The 20,105-nt window shown below is 32.4% G+C and overlaps 1 protein-coding gene across 3 annotated transcripts in view; it reads right to left on the minus strand.

Moving 5' to 3' along the window:
• LOC115879812 (A disintegrin and metalloproteinase with thrombospondin motifs adt-1) overlaps window positions 1-20,105 on the minus strand; it is a 170,633-nt gene that overhangs the window by 34,316 nt on the left and 116,212 nt on the right. For 2 of the 3 annotated variants that reach the window (XM_030896817.1, XM_030896816.1), the window contains exons 4-6: window positions 16,934-17,202; window positions 8,524-8,880; window positions 6,037-6,298 (exon numbers count right to left, since the gene is read on the minus strand). In XM_030896817.1, the coding sequence (XP_030752677.1) occupies window positions 6,037-6,298; window positions 8,524-8,880; window positions 16,934-17,202 (888 nt within the window). Of the gene's footprint in view, window positions 1-6,036; window positions 6,299-8,523; window positions 8,881-12,230; window positions 12,299-16,933; window positions 17,203-20,105 lie in introns of those variants that run through there. The other variant, XM_030896818.1, reaches the window with a different exon arrangement.

The following is a 20,105-nucleotide window of genomic DNA, read 5'->3' on the forward strand; positions in this document are numbered from 1 at the left end:
GTGAACATGACAACGTTAAAAAGACACGGAGGATGACGATCTGCAACGGTTGCGGAAGGATATATTGAAGAGTCCATCAACAATAAAATAGAGATTGCGAAAAAGATTCAAGGTGCTGTAAGTGTTCCAGAACGAGCCATTGTAATGACAAATATCTTTGGTAATATATTGTAAATTATCAACAGAGCCTACGAGCCCTAACAACTATATGTTGGGACAAGGTTATATTTTGGAATTATTGCCCCGGTTTTTCAAAATGACTGAAAAATATATGTTTAATTTTTTTAAATATAAACATAGCCATATATCCTTGACAATATTTTTATGAATTTGTAAATCAATCCATATTTACAGTAGCGGATTTTGTTCATAAAAGGACAAATTTGCTGACAACTAAATGTTGGGACAAGTATTTTTAAATAATTAATATCATCATAGGCGGCTTTGCTATAAACGTCACAAATGTCGCAAACTGTTTACTTCAGCATTGACAGCTTGTAAGTGACTCGATACTTTGAGTAGTGAGATTTACTGTAATTTTAATTTTTTAAATTTTCAATTTTGTTAATTTAATTCAAAGTAATGATCCGTGGAAAAGCTACAAATCAAAAACTACGCGAAATTATCATTCGTCAATACAGTACGGGAAAAACAATTCGAAAAATTTCTGGTGATTTAAGTATTCCAAAAACTACGGTCTTTAATATAATAAAAAAATACGGCGAATTTGCCAATGTAGACGTTAGAGGTAAAAGTTCGGGAAGGCCAAAAGTTGTATCTCAGAGAGATTTACGAAATTTAGTAAAAATTTGCAAGTCTGCGAGAAGAAGTACTCTTCGCGAAGTAACAGTTAAATGGAATACTGTAACTGGTTTAAATATATCAAGAGAATGTTGCCGAAAATATATCCATAAATGCGGTTTGGGGGTTTACAAGGTAAACTTTATTTTGTGTGGATAGTAAATTACCTGAAGATTATTGATACAAATTCTTTAGACCAAAGAAAAACCGCTAATGACAGAAATTCAAAAGAAAAATCGCTACAATTGGACAAAATCTAAATTATCGTGGACACAAAATGATTAGAATAAGGTCATATTCAGCGATGAGTCTAAATTTGATATTTTCGTTGGAGATCATCGAAAACGAATAATACCAAATAAAGCAGAAGCCTTTCATAAAGATTGCTTAAAGAGTGTTGTTAAATTTCCTAATGGGATTATGGTTTGGGGTTGCATGTCAGCAAGAGGTTTGGGCAAATTAATTTTTATAGATGGCACTGTTAACGCCCAAAAATATTAACATATACTTGAGACCTCACTTTTGCCTAGTGCTCAAGAATTGTTTCCAAACGAAGACTATATTTTCCAACAAGATGGAGTATTGTGCCATTCAGCAAAATCAACTAAAAATTGGTTCGGTAATAATAATATAAAAATTCTCCCATCCTGCAAGTAGTCGGGACCTCGATGTTACAGAAACTGTGTGGCATAAAAAGAAGCAATATTTAAGAAACCACCCTCAACGAACAATTTTTGATTTACGGACAAAACTGCAGGAAATTTGGGATAATTTTTCTCCTCAAATGTGCCAATCTTTGGCAAATACAATGCCATTAAAAGTTCAGGCAGTTGTTAAGGCGAAAGGTGATGTAACTCCGTATTAAACCAATTTCTTCTTGTGCTGTCCCAATATATAGTTGTCAGCAAATTTGGCTTGATTTGGCAAAATAAGCTATTATCAAAAGTGATTTGTTTGCAAAGTTATAAAAATATAGTAAAATTGTCTTGAATAAACAAAATACAATTGAGTCGTTTTAACAAATTACTATTTTTATTGCAAAAAAAGACCTTGTCCCAACATATAGTTGTTAGGGCTCGTATTTTAAGCAGTGGAGGAACAGCATCTGGAGTCATACAAGGTTTTACAATTTCTGAGTGTACAAAAAAAATGATCTTCATTTAATGTTAATGTTAATTTAAATAAATAACTGAATTAGTAATTTATGAAGAAAGCTTAATAATTTCTATAAAATGGTGTGGCTTTGAAGTTATAATACACTAGTTTGTTATAACTTCAAAAACTCACGCGTGTTGTATTTATTTTATATTAGATATATTGGCAATATATTATATTATATACGGTATGTTATTTTGATGTCTAACAATTAGGATTCTTGCCTAATGCACAACTAAGTTACAGGAGGATTAAAAGTGCCGTGAGTAGCTTAGAGAAAAGATGGTATGGCTCTGTTTGACTTGACTGCAGATAAAGACGGTCCTATACGATGTGGCGAACACCTTCAAACGTTGATTTTCGTTGAAACGCATTCGCCACATCGTGTGGGAGCGCCGAAATCCATGTGTCGGACGTTCGAAGCAAGTTCGGGCTCTTGTCGGTAAATTTTAAGTGAGTAAAATGACCTTCCAACGTTCGAAGTAATGTTCGATGCGCTACCACACGAGGGTCTTCACGTGGCTGATATTTTACTAGGGATCATCATTAGCGGCCTCGCTTTTAATGCCAAAACGTGGTATCCTCAGGTTGAAAATTTTTCGTGATTTGTTCTTTGCCAGAAATATGGAAGTACATACATAGGTATATAGAAAGATTAATTATTATTGGTTTTCTTTGTGTTAATAAATATCTGACAGAATTTTTGGTTATTACATTACTTTAGTGAAAACACTTAAATTTTCTTTTATTCATTCACTTTTTCTATTCATCAAAATTTTCTTCTTATATTAGATATGTGAATAAGTTTTTACTTTTTACTAAAATTAAAATTTTCCGTTTTTAGTTAAAATGGAGTGGAATAATCAAAAATATCCAGATTAGCACTGGCAGCAAAAAGGAGACGTTGACTGAAATAATCAAATGATAATGGAATTTGTTTCGATTTACGAGAAATATCCAATATGAAATGCCAGGCATTCCGACCATACGAACCGGAATGCCTTACATGATGCTTGGCGTGAAATTTCTCAGGAAATGAGTATAGACTTGTCAGTAGCAGAATTGAAGAAAACAAAAAGAATCTGTAATGGCAACGTATAGAACGTTGAGGAGGAAAGTTATAGATTCTTATACAACCGGACATGGGAGGGCAGATATATACAAACCATCTTGGTTTGCTTATGATGCTATAGACAGATTCATAAGAGTAATACAAGAAATAAAACCCTGTTAAGTCTTCTTTTTCTTTTGCTTCTGTTGCAACAGTTTAGCGCATCTTAAAACTATCATACCAGCGGCAATCCCAGCACTTAATATATTATCCATATCTGCTCAAGCCAAGAGTACGTACGACACTGAGTTAATTTCACAAATAATGTAGCGCCAGGTTTGTGGTTCGAAGCATCGTGTAGGAGACACATTCGCCAATTGTAATATTGTCGAAAACTGTGTCAAATGTTGTTTCGAACGTTCGTTCGAACATTGGACGCATCGTGTAGGACCGTCTTAACAGTTGTGTGATATTTGAAAATATAACTGTATTATTGTTCATCGTCTTTACGTCAGTTTGCTTATCTTGCTAAGAAACTCATTTTCTCTGTGTTCTTTCAAGCCATCGGAAATTTTAAAATGTATCTCGTTATTTAAATTTAATAAGTCGAAAAATGAAAACGTTTCGGCCCATTAAGTTCCCCATCATTATCGATTAGTCGGGGTAAGTTCAGGGGAAAATACGGCCATTGGGGTAAATGCTGCCGGATAATGACGCTGTAACGACGACGACAGAGAGTCTAATAAGCACAAATGGCTGGAAGGAAATTTTCAATCCACGTGGCAGAAAATTGGTGGAAAGGCTGCAGCTTTTCAAAAACACACTACTTAAGTCATTTTGTCACGCGTAACATACCGAATGATAAAAAAATACGGTGTTCAGTTTGCTGAAATAATCTTCATTTCTAATCCATCTCTACAGCCTTATGAATATTTGAAAGACATTTTCCCTCTTCAATATACACACAGTACCCGGTGTATAACTCTTTTTCAATACTTTCGGTCTTGTTTTTCAAGTAGAAACCACCTTAAAGCAGACCCCAAAAACATGGAAGACTCCATTCGTAACCTGGAATGGGAATTTTCCAACGGTCTAAGACACTTAAAGAAATTATAAGAATCAACGCTTTGCAGAACCATCATTTAACAACGGCGCAAATAAGACTTTGGTATGAAGAGGTTCGAGGCAAGAATGTGAGTGTATTAACAGTCCTTCGAATCGTAGGAATCGTAGGAACCTGTATGGCTAAACCTATGTCCTAATTATCATCATATCTCGATATTTTTTGAAAAATTAAGAAACTCAGGGAAAATATTCCATAACAAATAACTTTAAATAGTTGTTTTATATATCTGGAAATGCTGCAATACATCTTTTTTTAAATGGTGCACTTTATTTGCGTGGAATAACGACTATTTTACTTTAAAGTTAGACATTGACGAGAAACCACACATTTCTTATAAGCTAAGCAGAGCAACATTCTTGATTTGCTTTCACAGTATTGTAATTTAGGTAATTACCAGTGTAAGAGGTTTTCTATTATATGTATTTATATAAAAAATATGTTTTTTTTTCTATAATATTAATATAAATAAAATGCGTGACGGTTTTTAGGACATGTCGCTACGGAGCGTGCCGTATTATCGTCACCATTGACGAAGATTGGGTCATTATATAGGCAGAGTTATTTTAATAGTAGATTTAATTTTTTTTTCATAAATAGCAGTATGAAGTGATAAAAGCGGGTGACGAAAATCATATAGCCCATATATGATTTTCGTCACCCACTTTTATCATTAATTGTACCTTAAATTATCAACTAAAAATGGAGGACGGGAACTGGATAATCTGTGACGGAATTTAGACCATTAGACATGTAAGCCATATTAATATTATTATATGGACTGAATTAAAAGTGATATTGTTACAAAAATTAAAAACAAATAAATGAGGTGTATATGATACACCTGATATGCCAAAGTAAAACTAATTTTTCAAGTTAAAAGTTAGAAGAAATATTTATTTATTAATATGATGTTACTGTTTTTTTCTGTTTATTCTTTTCATAAAAATGTTTAATACTTTGTATTCACTAATAATGGTTATATCTGCATTATATTTGAGCTGATATCGGAGATATTCTTAAATATGATTTTATTTTGTATGCATATTTTTTAATTATTTAATTGTTTATGTTATATTTTTTGCAATGTGTCCCAATTCCTACAATGGTTTTTATATGAAATGACATCATCACATATAAAGATATGACGAAAATTGGGACAAGTTGGTGACGATATATAGATAGAGAGGTGACGACATTTAGAGCAATTGTAGTTTTTTTAGTTCTTCTTGAAAATAATCGAAAATATCGGTCAAGTTATTGAAGTTTAATTTAAATTTTAAATAAGAATGTCCCCTTGTGTCATATTAATTTTCTTGTAAGCCTAATACTAATAATTCGGAATTTATAGCTAACTGAACTGAGATATTCCCTTAATGTGACGATAATTGGGACATTTGCCATACATCAGATGTAACTATCGATATGACATTACATCATCAAAGCCGTCTCAGTCACCAAAGCCACCTCCAATAGTTATTGGCAAGCTCATTTATTCGCTCTTAAAAATTAACCAGACATGTGTCGGTGTGAATTAAAAATCAAAATGCTCAGGGAGTCATATGATTCTGGCCGAAAAATAATGTTTCAGGAAAATTTACTTACGAAATTATTGCACACGGTTTTTAAAAGTTAGGGTAAAAAGCAACCCTTCGATTATCACTGTATAACAAATAACAAGCCAAATACTAAAGTTTATAATAAACTGTGTTTACGAATTAAGTTGATATATTTATATACAGTTTGCTAAAAAAATCATGAAAATAGGGCTCAAAAATAGAAAAATATAACACTTTAAATTTGACGAAAAAAATTTCCGTTGCGTTTTTATTGCATCTGAGTGTAGTTTTAATTTATTGTATATTTCTGTTCATAATACCATTCAAAATTTAAAAAAAATGCTTACCCACAACTTGATTCGAGATTTTTCCGTGCTTCCCCCTCACGTACAAATCGAGCCCCGTGAGGATAAGCGCGTGGTCCCAGTGTAACGGTTCCCTGTCACCGGCGGGATTCTTTGTCCTTTGCCAGTTGCAAAAGTTGGAGAGGAATCTGTCGATGTCAGGTGGCCTGACCAGACCCGAGACCTCGTCCTTCATTATTTCCAACCGTTTCAGGACAAAGTTAACCGGTCTGCCGAGCGAGGGGTCGTGGTAGAGGAGCTGCACCTGTAAAATAGGGGTTTATATTGAGTTAAATATACAAGGCCACTGATATTTATATATTAGAGAAAATCTTACAGACACACAATATATGGTAATTACATGTAAGAGAGGGTCCACAAACAAAAATCAACAATAATAATATAAACTTATCTATATTATATGTTAGACTATGTCATTAAATGCTGCAACAATATTCCTAGCACTAGTATTAAACATATCAATATCAGTCTTAAGGATCAATTCATTGCACTGGAGGAGCCTAAAATTAAGGCGTAAACAACCTTTTATTTCACATTGAAATAGTTTTTCCTTTCCTAAAATTGATCAACGAACAATCGCCATATCTTAGGTTATTGACTATATTAAATACAAATATCACAGATTGGATTTGCCTTATTTCTTCCAGCTTCTGGAAATTAAAATCTCTAAGCATAGACGCATACGAGATCATATAAGGATAAGCATTATTCCGTCACAGATACGAATATCTTAAAAACTTTTTTGAATACGCACGATGAGGTCACCGCTGGACAGCGTCCGGGGCGACTAAATGATGGAGGCATACTCCAACTGGGACCTCACCAGGGAGGGCATTGTACAGTAGGATCAAAGTATCACAGTTTACAAAGTTCCTTGAATTTCTAGATCACAAAACCAAGTTTCTTAAATGCTTTATTCACAATATGTCGGTAGTGGTCATTAAATTAGATTGCATATTGACTCCCAGGTCTCTAATACCATCTCTTCTTTGAAACGCTCTATTCTCTATTAAATATTCATGTTCAAGAAATTTGTTCTTCCAAGTATAGGTCATAGTACAGCACTTTTCAACGTTGACTGACATTTCGATTTCAACAAACCATTTTGATACTGCATTTAAATCAATTTGAAAATCTAAACAGTCCTGTTCACTAGAAATGGCCTTAAAAACCTTGAAGTCATCAGCAAAAAGTAGGCACTATAGGTTATAATTTTGTGTCAGATTAAGTCAAATAGAAAGGATAAACATTTTGCATTTTGTATTTTGGACTGTGTTACTACATCTAAGGTTGCATTCATACCTATATACTGGCGCCAAAAATTTAAAATTTGTATATTTGAACCGAATCTTAATCTTTCAAGCTTATAATAAGAAATCTTCGTAGTTTTTGAGATTATTTTGTTTTGACAATGAAAATTTATCATTAGACTTTAAAGCATTAAAACCTATAAATAAAATACTGTGTAGGAACATAATAATTTATTTAACTCCATACTCCATGCCATACTCCAACTCAAGGCTGCAATCTTCAGTATCTTTTTTATGTAACTCGGTTGAGAGTGAACAGGGAAGCACGGATGAGAGCTCGCACAGAGTATCAGTAGGTATCCCGCAGCTATTCAATGTTTTTGATAATCTTTATTCTATAACAAGAACCTATCAGTTGAAGAAAATAATTTGTATTACTGGTAATAATACCAGGTATAATACCTAGTCGTTCCATAGGTATCAGAAAAGAATGTGATGTTTTACTTTTACAATCGGATTTATCCTATAGGTTATGCTTATGTAAATTAGCAATGTACGATTATTATGTGCACTCACTATTACTATTAGGTATGTTAAAATAATTACCTTAAAAAACCTTTAAAGGAAACTTTTTTTCCGGATCTCAACCACAAAACAAAAATTACAAAAATGCCGAATAATCGTGGAACCTGAAATAATCAATAATAACAATAATCTTCTCTTCTGACAAGCTAAAAGAACAGGCACATTCAGTTAAAAACAATTTACTACTCCGATTATCAACAGATTTTAGTTATCTCCTTCTAGAGCTAAGAAATAGAAAAGGCTACTGACAATCTAATTAATCCTGTCAAATGTTTAACTTGCAAAGTTGAAAACTTCCTTTTTTGACCGCCTAAACGCTATGCGCGTTTGGGATGCGCATTGACAAAATAAACTTGTCTACGAAATGCCCTATTCCACAAGCCCTCTCACTTTAGTTATTAGTTTCTCTCTGCGTTGGACAAACTATACACAGTCAAAAAAGATCTACGAATGTTCGAACAAGGTTTCGATTTTTCATAAATAACAATTTAATGTTTAAAATGTATAGCATGTAATATAAATATAAAGTGTTATCATTCGTCATTTCCAGACCAAATTTGACGCCATTTGTCAATCGTATACCTAGTATTAGATTAAAAACTAATAATAAGGTTCCAAATAAAGGGTTACTTACGGCGTTTATCATTGCGAGAACAAAGCGTATAATCTCCCTTTCAGTGTCTGTCGGAAAGTTTGTTTTCATATGATCAAACAAGTCTCTATCGACAAAGACAGCTGTTTCAACGAATACAGTTGCACCAGCTGGAAATGCTTCTCTTTTAGACCGTCTCAAATTCTCTTCTTTCTGTCTATTTACGTGTCTTCGAATTTTCTTTTTATTTAAGTATTTTTCGTGATTGTCTTCTATAGTTTTGAATTCTTGATGAGGCTTTTTCAGTAGAATATGAGGAATTGATGTGGAATTGTGAAATCTTTTTGGCAGTGGGTGAATGATGTACAGGTGATCAACGGTGGAGTGTACTATACCTCTCTGCAAAAAGAAAATAAATATCTGTGAAAAAATTAACTTAAACTTAACAGGGTGGCGCATTAGTGCGAGAAAGTCCAAAAACGTCGTTGTTGTTGATGATATGAAAAAAAAACAGTTTTATTTAAATGTTTTATGGTTTATAAAGGTGCATATCCTAAAAAAAATTTGTTGTATACAGGGTTTCACAATAAAGTGTTAAGTTTTTTAAATTGCAAAAATCTCCATTTTTCTGTACATAATTGGATTCAGTACCAAATTCTGGATATAGTACACTATTTTTATGTGAAGAACTATGCGGTGTTGTATTTTATTTCATATTTATTGAAACTTTGTCAAACTTTATGAACACAGCTATATTTTTCTAAAGACCAAGGATATATAGGAATAAATCCGCACAAGAAAATTTACATTAACTTTATCAATGTATTTTTTTATAGCGTCCAAACTTCGCAGTTTTTAAAATTCTATATCTCATTTCTTTCAAATGCAATACCCTGTATAATATATTTCTTTTATATGCAGAATTAAATAATGAACACTTTTTGTATTTGAAGTGTTCCTAATTCTTTAACGGTTTTGCAGATATTTGAGCTATTATATTGCACATGGCTCATTTTCAATGGTAAAATAATAGACAAAAATCATTAGGTGACTGATAAAAATTTAGTATTAAAAGAGCCATATGTAAACAGGAAATAGAATAACCAAATCAAAACAAAACACCGCATATACCTTCTTCAAAATAAAATAATATTATACTATATGCAGAATTTTATGCTAAATCCAATCCTCTACAGCAAATTGCGACATCTTGTATGCAACAAAATATTTTTAGGATATGTACTATAGAACATTTATATAAAACTTTTTTCATATCTTTGTTGTCAAAGCTATGAAAAAATGCGACGATATTGGTCTTCATGAATATAATGGGCCACCCTGTATACCGAATGCGTCTCAAAAGTGGCTCACTCTTATAACTTTTTTATTTTTTCAGATAAAAAAACGAGATTTGGTATATAAGCATTTGACATAAATTAGGATTGATTGATGTATTCAATTCCCAAGCAGCATTTGGTCGTCGGGACAACGTTGTGTCACGCGACCAAACGTCGGGGCGCAACGTCGGCACAACCTCGTGCCAACCCTAGTCTGCACTAGTTTGGAGAATAATTTTTGGGTCGAAACGACGTTGGATACCGACGTTGGCTAGAAGCCTAATTTAGTACAAACTGCAACGTTGTTTAAAATCCTAATTCACAGAAATACAAAACTAATATGGCGTCTAAGTCGCGTTTTATCCTAAATTGGGATAATTATTGTAAAAATATTCTTTTTATGATTTAGTTAGAGACATATGTCAGATGGCAGTGAAGGAAAACAAAACAAAAATATTTAAGTGTGGAGGATGTTTGAAGATCATAATTATTGAAACACTTTAACCGACTCTGTAACTCGTTACCCAAGACAAAAAAGTTAAACGCAAACAACTTTATTGATAAATGTATTGTTTCTACTTTGAAAAATACTAATGGGCCTTAAAATTAAAGAAGTTTTAAAAATTATCTTGAATTTTTTTTCTTTAGTAAAATGAGAATAATTTATTCGCAGTCGAAAAAATTGTTTCCGCGTGTTTTTTAGGATCAAATATTTCAAGTTAATGTATTCAAAAAGCAGGAATTGCTATTTTAGGAACGACACATTTTCTTATTTAACAACATGGCGGCTTTCACTTTGTTGTTTTGGAGGTTAAGATGGAGTAGTTCAAGTAATCGCATACTGGACTAATAAAGTCGCAGTTCGGCCTTAACAGGTAGAATACTCGTCGCAAGATTGCCTAATTTAGTCATCCTAGAGTCTAGCTTGTGCCGCACTCTATAATCTAAATAAACGAGGGAGTGGATAAACTATCGGTAATATATGTCGATGTATATTTAAATTTAGTTTTATATGTACATTTCTTATGTCCCATTTTAATTAAGTTTTTTTTTATAAAAACAAAAATAGCACTGAACTATCTGACTGAACAGAACAATGAAGTGAAAATTTAAGATTTAAGGTTATGGTTCAATACAGTTGCAAAAAGGTAGTGACTCGACGTCCTACCAACGTAAGAATAAGGAAATCTAAACAACGTTGGAATTAGTAAAACAGACGACGTTTGCATAACGTTGGAATAGGTCCTGAAACTGACGTCGGAAAACTATATATTGTCCAACGTTGTAACTACGTTGTCCGAATCATCTAAAGATCACTTAAGCAAAAAAGGTTAGAAGACAACGTTTATTCGACGTCGCAGAAGCTTCCTACTTTGCTGTAGTACTAGTCCAACGTCGGCACGACGTTATAAAAACGTTTAAATTTATTTTAATACCCAAGGTAGGGAGCTAACTATTTTTTGTAACTAATCCAACGTTGTGTTTAGTAAACATGTGGTCGCAAGTCGTGAAAATGCTACTTGGGTTGTTTTCGACCACTTCACTAACCGGAAATACACACCCTCGATATTATTTTACTTTATTCGATAGAAAATTACGTTCTAAATAGAATGACATATCATATGTCAGCTTTTGATATTTTTGCTTAAGAAATTGTATTTTAAATTTCGATCTAAAGTGCCATGTGTTAAAAACACTAATTTTTATTCAAGGAGCCTTGGAAAAATATATTTGATCGTCCAATGTCTTTAGTGTCTTGTCCTGCCAGGTTAAAAGATCCCCAAATCGTATTTTTAATCATATCTCAGCTTTTTCAAATGGAACGACGCACAGTGCTTTGAAGGATAGGGTTTGCGGACAAAAATGAAATAAAGCATAAAAACGGGTTTTTAAAAACATGTTTAATTAAGAAAAAATCTTGATTGTAAATAATAAATCAAATGAATTCAATCGTGAACGTAAACTAAATAAGCTTTAAGAAAAATTATCTTCTGTCTCAGAAACCAAAAAAAAGGAAATTTTAACTGTAAAAAAATTCTTAAAGTTGATGAATTTTAACTAAACTTTGTTTCGTGCTTCTTAGAAGCCCCAACAGTATTCTCCCTGAAAATTTCATCAAAATACCTCCAGCGGTTTCGGAGCTCTCGTGACACAGACATACAGACAGAAAAAAAATCATACTAGCATAAGTTGCCAGTAGTTGCAAAAAACCTTTACAATTTCAATAGCCCAAGGTCCACATTATTTAATAAAACTGAAAGTACAAGATGTTTGGCATAGAACTCAATAAAAGTTTAATCAAAGTTAATTAAAACAAAAGACTAGATTATTTTCAGTCATTTTTTGCTGCCGTATAACTTCGTACCCAAAAATAAAATTGTATATTTCATAATGTACAAAAATAATAGATACCTTGGTTAGCTTCCATGGCAGGTTTAGTTTTTCTTTATAATGAAAATGCACTTGTTGGTACGATTCGTTTTAATCACAGTAAACGATTGATAAGACAATTTTATTTCTTCTACATTTTTATCATTTTTCACAATGTTTTATAACGATATCGAGTATCCTAACAATAAAAGTAATCCTGTTTGTGGTATTTCGATTATTTATCTCTGATATGAAAGCAAAAAAAAATTTTTTTTGCATGCATATTTAGAAAGGCATTTTTTTACGAATAAGTTGGTACCACACACATAATTGTCGTCATAGATAAAAGACTTATACTATTAAATAGATAGGCAACTTATAATACATTTCAATTTTATTATACAAGGGCGCCTCTGGTAGTCGGAGGAAGAAATACTAATGGAAGAGAGGGGTGCGGGGAAGGGGGGTTGTTTTAGTTAATTTAAAATAAATTTAGACATACATGTAAGAACACTTTGTGTGCTTTTAATTAGGTCGAACATATTATAAACGATAAATCAACTTAATTAAAAGCATACAAAGTGTTCTTATATGTCGGATATTCATTAAAAAATATATTAAAAAGACTAGAAATAGTATATATTAAGTTGTTACAGTTATAATTTAATCTTTGGCGGTTTTCTGCAAATAGTAGGCAGTTTTACATAATTTTCCTCCCTTTGAAGTGAATTGGAAACGGCTATATAATTTTGGTGTAGGCAAGATTCCCATTTTGTTTCCGTTAGAGACCTGAAATAATAAAAGCAAATTAAATTAGATGTAATCATCTGCTGATCATGCTAATATAACACAACGCGCGTCCTTAATTCCTTACATGCCCCGTAAAAAAAATTAAATAACTGCTCAGCAAGTAGCATTTATTAGCAGTACTAATTTAAAAAATCTATAACTGTAAGTAGATATGTTTAATTTACTTACCATTGTATCCTTCGGAAACCAGGTGTACAACAATTAAACTCCATGATAAAAAATAATTAAGAGTCTATACAAAACACAAATTGTCCCACTATTTTTAAAAACATCTAAAACAGAATACTGGCAAAAACTCTGAAGGAATTTAATTTTACAATAATTCGACAAATCAAAACGAAATCAAACCGTAAAATCACAACAAAAGCGTCTCTGAGTGACAGTTAAAAATCAAATTTTATTATTGTCAGATATTGACATTTGCGTTGTTAATATTGACAGTTTTAATATTTTGCGCCTCTGCATCTTGGAGGAAAAACTATTTTTAATGAACCGTCATTTCCATTTAAGTTTCCCAGCCATGATTGTCGTTATGAACCGCATGTTACAATTTGAAATAAACCATATGCAAAAATGTCAAAAGTTGACATATGATATGTCATTCTATTTAGAGTGTCATTTTCTATCGCATAAAGTAAAAAACTACCAAGGGTGCCATTTAAAAATTTAAAAAAATGTCGTCATTTCCGGTGAAAAACGAAGTGACCGATAACAACTGAATATACGTCAATCAATCCTAATTTATGTCATATACTAACATACCAAATCTCTCCACTTTTGAGACGCACCCGGTATAGGCAATAATAATTTTAAAAAATTGAGCGTGAACAATTCCTTCAAGAAATATGAGTATAATGTTTCCTTGCTACATATTAAAATTGAGGATTAAAATTAGTTCCCTTTCTTAAGCATCAGAATTATAAAAAGGTCAGAAAGTAATTTTAATTTCAAAATGACATTCTAAAGCACTAAAATAAAAACTGTTCAACTTTCAAAATGTCTCGAGGCAAGTATAAATTAAACTTGTCTTGCCGGATATACTTTATATTAAGATCTTAAAAGGGCATTTTCCTAATTAAATTATAACGTCGACTTCTAGAATCTTTTTGGTTTTATTGGATTTATAAAAAAAGCTTTTATATACCATATAGAATTTTACTCAGCATTTGGTGTATGAATTTTAACATAAGTGCATCGCTAATGCATCTTTATTTATACTAATATACTGTGCTGGCAACTGTTACTTTTGGGTCGGCATTTACATGTGTGGAAGTAAATCGCATAGGGATCTTATTAAGTCGGAGTGAGAGAAATGCCACCGACCGACGCGACGCGCGACGGTGTGCTGTTGCGGCGTTGCCGATACGCCTTTCCCTATCAAGTAAAGTAAAATCACGATCGCAAACCGCTTATTTTTAAAAGACTTTTTTTTAAGAGATAACTAGATAAAATCATTAGGTTTGTAATGTTTCTGAGCATCTGAAATGGAATTATAAGGATATCGTTAAGGTGTCATTTTTTTTATAACGAGAAAACCTCAGTAATCGCGATAATTTAAAAACTCTACTTTTTAACACATAACAGGCCATAACTGAAGAACCACTTTAGATATTTTAACTTTTTTTTATTTTCAAGATCGGATATTTTACAATATGTTTACATAAGAAAAATTCGATTAGGTTGTTTTTTCCATTCAAAAATTGTAAACAATCCATCCATTTACTTTTAGAGCATAGCAATTTTCAGCAATCGTGTAATTTTTTCATTGATAAAGATTTTCACATACTGTCTACAAAGAAAATACAGCAGAAATATTAACAAAGTTCTTGAAAAAACTACAATCTATTATTTCTAATAGATTTCGACAATAGAGTTCTAATAGCGCGACTACTATCAAACGCCCACTCAATTCCACTTATTTTTACCAAAAATGCAAGTGCTTCTAGCTTGCACTTAAAAAAATTCAAAGCTATAGGGAAAATTATAACGACTCGTTAATAAATAAAGAAATTAAGTATCACGAGACGTAATTAAATCGTGAAGCTGAACGCATGACGTACACCTTTCCCTAGAACTTTAAGTACTGACAGAGGTATTGATTGGGGTCGACCGGTCAACTGCGACAAATCTGCTATATCCCTTTTCACGTCTCTTAGCGATGTGCACAGTTTCTCGGTTTATTTCATACGTTTGGCAACGTGTTTACTGTCCTCTCTTTGTTCAGTACATTATAAACGCATTGTACTCTTCTTACATACGGAAATATCGACCCAAGACTAACCTTTGCCAGCCCTTAATATAAAATCCTTAAGTGACTGACTAACTGATTAATCACGATACTGCTCAAACCACTCAATGTAAAAAGCTCAATTTTGGCATACAGGTTGATTCTAGGGTGTAGAGGTTCGATAAGAAAGGATTTTTCGAAATTCCAGTTCCAAGGGGGTGAAACCACCCCTCAAATATTACAATGTTTTTTATTTAAAAAACGGTCAAGTTTCCGAAAAAACGCTTAAACACGTATATTTTATTTTGTTTTTTACATATTTTAAGATTTTTTAAAAATGTATACAGGGTGTTGCGAAAAATCTGGTCTTTGATTAATTACGATCCTGCTTAAAGCGATTGACGTAAAAAGCTGATTTTTGAAAAACGGATTGACTTTAGGGTGTCGAGGTTCGATAAGAAGGGATTTTTCGAAACTCGAATTCTAAGGGGGTGAAACCACCCCTCAAATAGAATATTTTTATTTGAAAACCGGTCAGTTTTTCGGAAAAAAAAAACTTAAACACGTATATTTTATTTTGTTGTTTTACATATTTTAAGATTTTTTAAAAATTTATACAGGGTGTGTCATAAAATATGACCATTGAGTAATCACGATTCTGCTTAAACTGCTTGACGTTTAAAGCTGATTTTTGGCAAACGGATTGAAACGGTTTTTTCTCATGCTGACATAAATGTGAGAAAATTTTATCCAGTTTGTATGTTAATGGAAATTCTTGCTTTGCTTTATCATCCCCATTACAAATTATTAATTCTACGCGAACGAAGTCGCGGGGGTACACGCTAGTAACATATATGTTAGTAATGATTTTCCTTTTCCTTTCTTTGATTTTTTAAAATATAGTATACTACAAAATCTAAAATTTTACTCTTGTATTTTCATTTTTTATCACTTCAATTTAAGCAAATTGGTATAGTTGTTTATTTGTATACACACATATATATTTGATTCCAATTAAACTATTAGTTACGTAATCGAGGACGCGATTATTAAATTCATTGTTGCCAACCATGGCAACATATTTGTCGCCAGGCTGACTAACTGGAATTTAAATTCCCCGCTGGGGATTCAGGTGGTAGCTCTGCTGTAAAAAATATCAAGTTGTCACATTTATTTATTTATTTTTCTGATATTGTCATTCGTTTTGACACTTTAATTTTGTACTACGAGTTTTTGGTTTAAATTAATTGTGGTGATATTTTAAGCTTAAATTTTTTTACTAGCAGACCTTGCAGTCAAAAATTGATTGTCGAACCTCCTTTAGTGCGAAGAGTGCAAGATAGCTTAATAGCCGTAAAAGTTATCGCAACTTTATTAGAATATTTTGAGCGGGAAAGCGGCAGTAATGACCCTGTACGTCCGTTAAGTGCTGTTAAGGAGGTGAGTTTTGTTGATGTAAATAATAACTGTTTATATATTTATAATTAATTTATTTTTGTTTCCTAAAATATTTTGATCAAAAGAAAATATGTAAAAGTGGGCAACGCTGTACCTTTCAAGCTCAATCACGTGACTAAACGTTTATTTGATATGAACTATAGATAGATCAGATCACATAAAGATATTTCAGTCAAGTGTTTTAATTTTACCCTTATATTTAGAATGTAGGGTATACACCCCATTAGGTATAGCTGTTATTTTTACTTACCACTCCTTGGCATGAACTAATGGCAGTCCTAGGTCCCCTAAAGTAGCAGTCAAGGTCGTCGTTCTTATAATTAAAAGGAACTGATCCGTTGGAGTAAGTTTCCAGGACAACAAAATCTCTGGACGTCAATTTTTTCGAAGGTGACAGTTTCAATAGGAAGATCTGTCCAAATTTTGGAGCGGCGATGTGGAGTTGATGGGTCACGTTGTTTCCGAGGCCTTCTTTGTGAGATGGCTTGAAGACTGGGTATGTGATTGTAAAGTTTCCATCTAAAAATAGAATTATTATGGAAAAATAAGTAAATATTTGATGAAAATATCAGTTGCTAAAGTATATGGTAATCGCATAACAATTTCCGATGCAGGTGATCAACTTTGAGTGGCAAGCGTTGGCGACAGCGCTGCCAGACTGTGATGGATTTATGAGATGAACCTTAATTTAAAATTTACAAACAATATATAATAATAATAATAATAATAATAATATATAGTTTATTGAATACTAACAACACACGTCTACAATTCATACAATACAAAATCATAGTTTTTAGTACCCAAATGGATACTGGAATCATTTCAAAAATGTTCTAGTCCAGATCCATAAAAAATATATTATATCCATTCACTTATTGTACTGTGTTCCTAAATTCATAATTACAATTCTAAACTTCGTTTACCCTAATATAAACTATAAAAAAAAAAACATAAGCATATATATATATGATCAAAGACGGGAGAAGCGGAACAGCAAAGAAACAAAAGGTATCAATGAAATAAGGTTTGGGCAGGCACTCCAGCCGGAACAAACTATAAAGCCTTACTTAATAATGACTTGTAGGAAAATTTGAACGATTCAGGTGAAAGATTTCTTAAATAGTCAGGTACCAAATTATAGAGTTTGTATATGTTATAAGTAAACGACCTCTGAAATATTTGTGTTCTATGAGCAGGAGGCGAGATGCGATCTCCAAATCGAAGGTTGAGATTATGAATGTCGGTCCTATATGATATTTTCTGCACTAAATAGGGAGAGGGCAGGTATTAAATATAATTTTGTGAAACAATATAACTGAGTGAAGCTTGCGTCTCTCTAACATTGCCATCCATGATGCACTTTGCAGTTTATGAGATATTCGCGAGTATTTTCTAATTCCGTATATGAAACGGAGACACGACTTTTGTGTTTTTTGTATACGTCTTATATCAAACTGGTCTAAACATGGCCCATAAACCGCATCAGCAAAATTAAAATGTGAAAGAACAAGTGAATCGGAGAGTGCAATCTTGAGTTTCTCTGACAGAATATGACGATGAGGAAACAATAATTTTAAGTTAGTACGCTCTTTTGAGGCATTTAGTAACGTGAGGTTTAAAGCGTAAATTGCTATCAAAAGTAAGACCCAAATTTCGAGCTACATCAATACATTGAAGAGTACTATCTTTTATTTTTAATTCAAAATCAACAGAAATTGTTTTATTATGTTTTCCAAATACCATAAAACACGATTTACTTGGATTGATATTTAAAAGATGCGCTTCCGAAAACTTACTTAGACTTTCCAAATCAGTATTTATTTTATTTATTTTTTATCAAGATTAAATGACATTACTAATTGCGTGTCATCGGCATATAATTGGCTCATGCTATATTCAATATACTGAGATATGTTGCAAGTATACATGCTATATAGAAGAGGCCCCAATATAGAACCTTGCGGTACGCCACTATCAATATACAGGGTGTCCCAGAAATAAGTGCAGATATTTTAACTGGTAGTATAGTTCAACCCCAGAAATACGCCTATGAGGTTTTTTTTGCGAAAAAAAAATGTTGAAAATTTAAAATTTTTCTTGACATTTTCCGGGAAATTTGAAAAAACTTTTTAGTGCCACTTGTTTATTCACCTGAGATTTCTCTACGGTGTATCTAAACCATGCAGTGTTGTAACCTCCTATGTTATCCACATTCTACATAGTTCTACATTTATAAATTCATAGAAAAATTTCTACTCAAAAATTAAGAATGTTAAATTTTCATCAGTGCTCATTATTAATAATTATTATAGAAAAAAAACACATTAATTATTTTTAGTACTTACCCTTTCAATGAAAACTTAACAAAAACCACCGAAAATTAACTAAAACATTACGTTTATGACGTTTACGAAAATGATTCATCATATTATTCACAACCAGGTCACAAAAAAGAAATTCCTAAAATGTTTATCGTAATTTAGAATTCAATATTTGTTTTCTTTCATGTTTCTCTGTTTTATTTGAACCACTGATTTACAAAACACCTTGAAAAGCGCACATTACTTTGAATAATGTCTCTTATCGCCACTTTACGAACTACTTTCAATTTAAGACATGTTTCACTCAACAATTTTAAATACGTATTTTGTTTTTCGCTATTTTTCGATGTATTTTGACAGCCCGACCGTCGCGCGTCGGCAAAGAGTGCCACGTGTGAACTGGTCCTTTGAGCCGCGCCGTCGTGGCAGGCTTGCGTCAGACGACGATGTTAAGCAACGTTGCCGTAGTTACAACAATTTCAAATTCAAGAGATTCGAAGCAATCAAATTTGTATTAAATTTTAAAAATAAAACAGAGAAACATGAAAGGAAACAAACAAAACGAAAATGAATTGATTATTCGTCGGGCTGTTTTCGATATATTGAATTCTGAATTACGATAAACAATTTAGAAATTTCTTTTTTGTGACCTTATCAATTATCAATTCATTTGTGTTTTGTTTGTTTCCTTTCATGTTTTTCTGTTTTATTTTTAAAATTTAATAAGAATTTGATTGCTTCGAGTGTCTTGAATTTGAAATTGTTGAAACTACGGCAACCTCGCATGACGCAAGCTCGACACGCCGGCGCGACAAAGAAGCAGTGAGCAGTTACCAACCAGTAATGCGTGGCTGTCTTGGCCGACGGGTGGTTGGGCTGTTGACGGAATTGTCGAAATACATCGAAAAAATAGCGAAAAAGCAAAATACGTATTTAAAATTGTTGAGTGAAACATGTATTTTCTTAGATTGAAAGTAGTTCGTAAAGTGGCGGTAAGAGACAATAATTCTCAACATTTATTCATTCAGAAAGATATTCAAAGTAATGAGTAATGTGTGCTTTTCAAGGTGTTTTGTAAACCAGTGGTTCAAATTGTGA

Source organism: Sitophilus oryzae, unplaced genomic scaffold, assembly GCF_002938485.1.
Source record: "Sitophilus oryzae breed Bouriz unplaced genomic scaffold, Soryzae_2.0 scaffold_1588_pilon_pilon, whole genome shotgun sequence".
Taxonomy (NCBI): Eukaryota; Metazoa; Arthropoda; class Insecta; order Coleoptera; family Curculionidae; genus Sitophilus; species Sitophilus oryzae.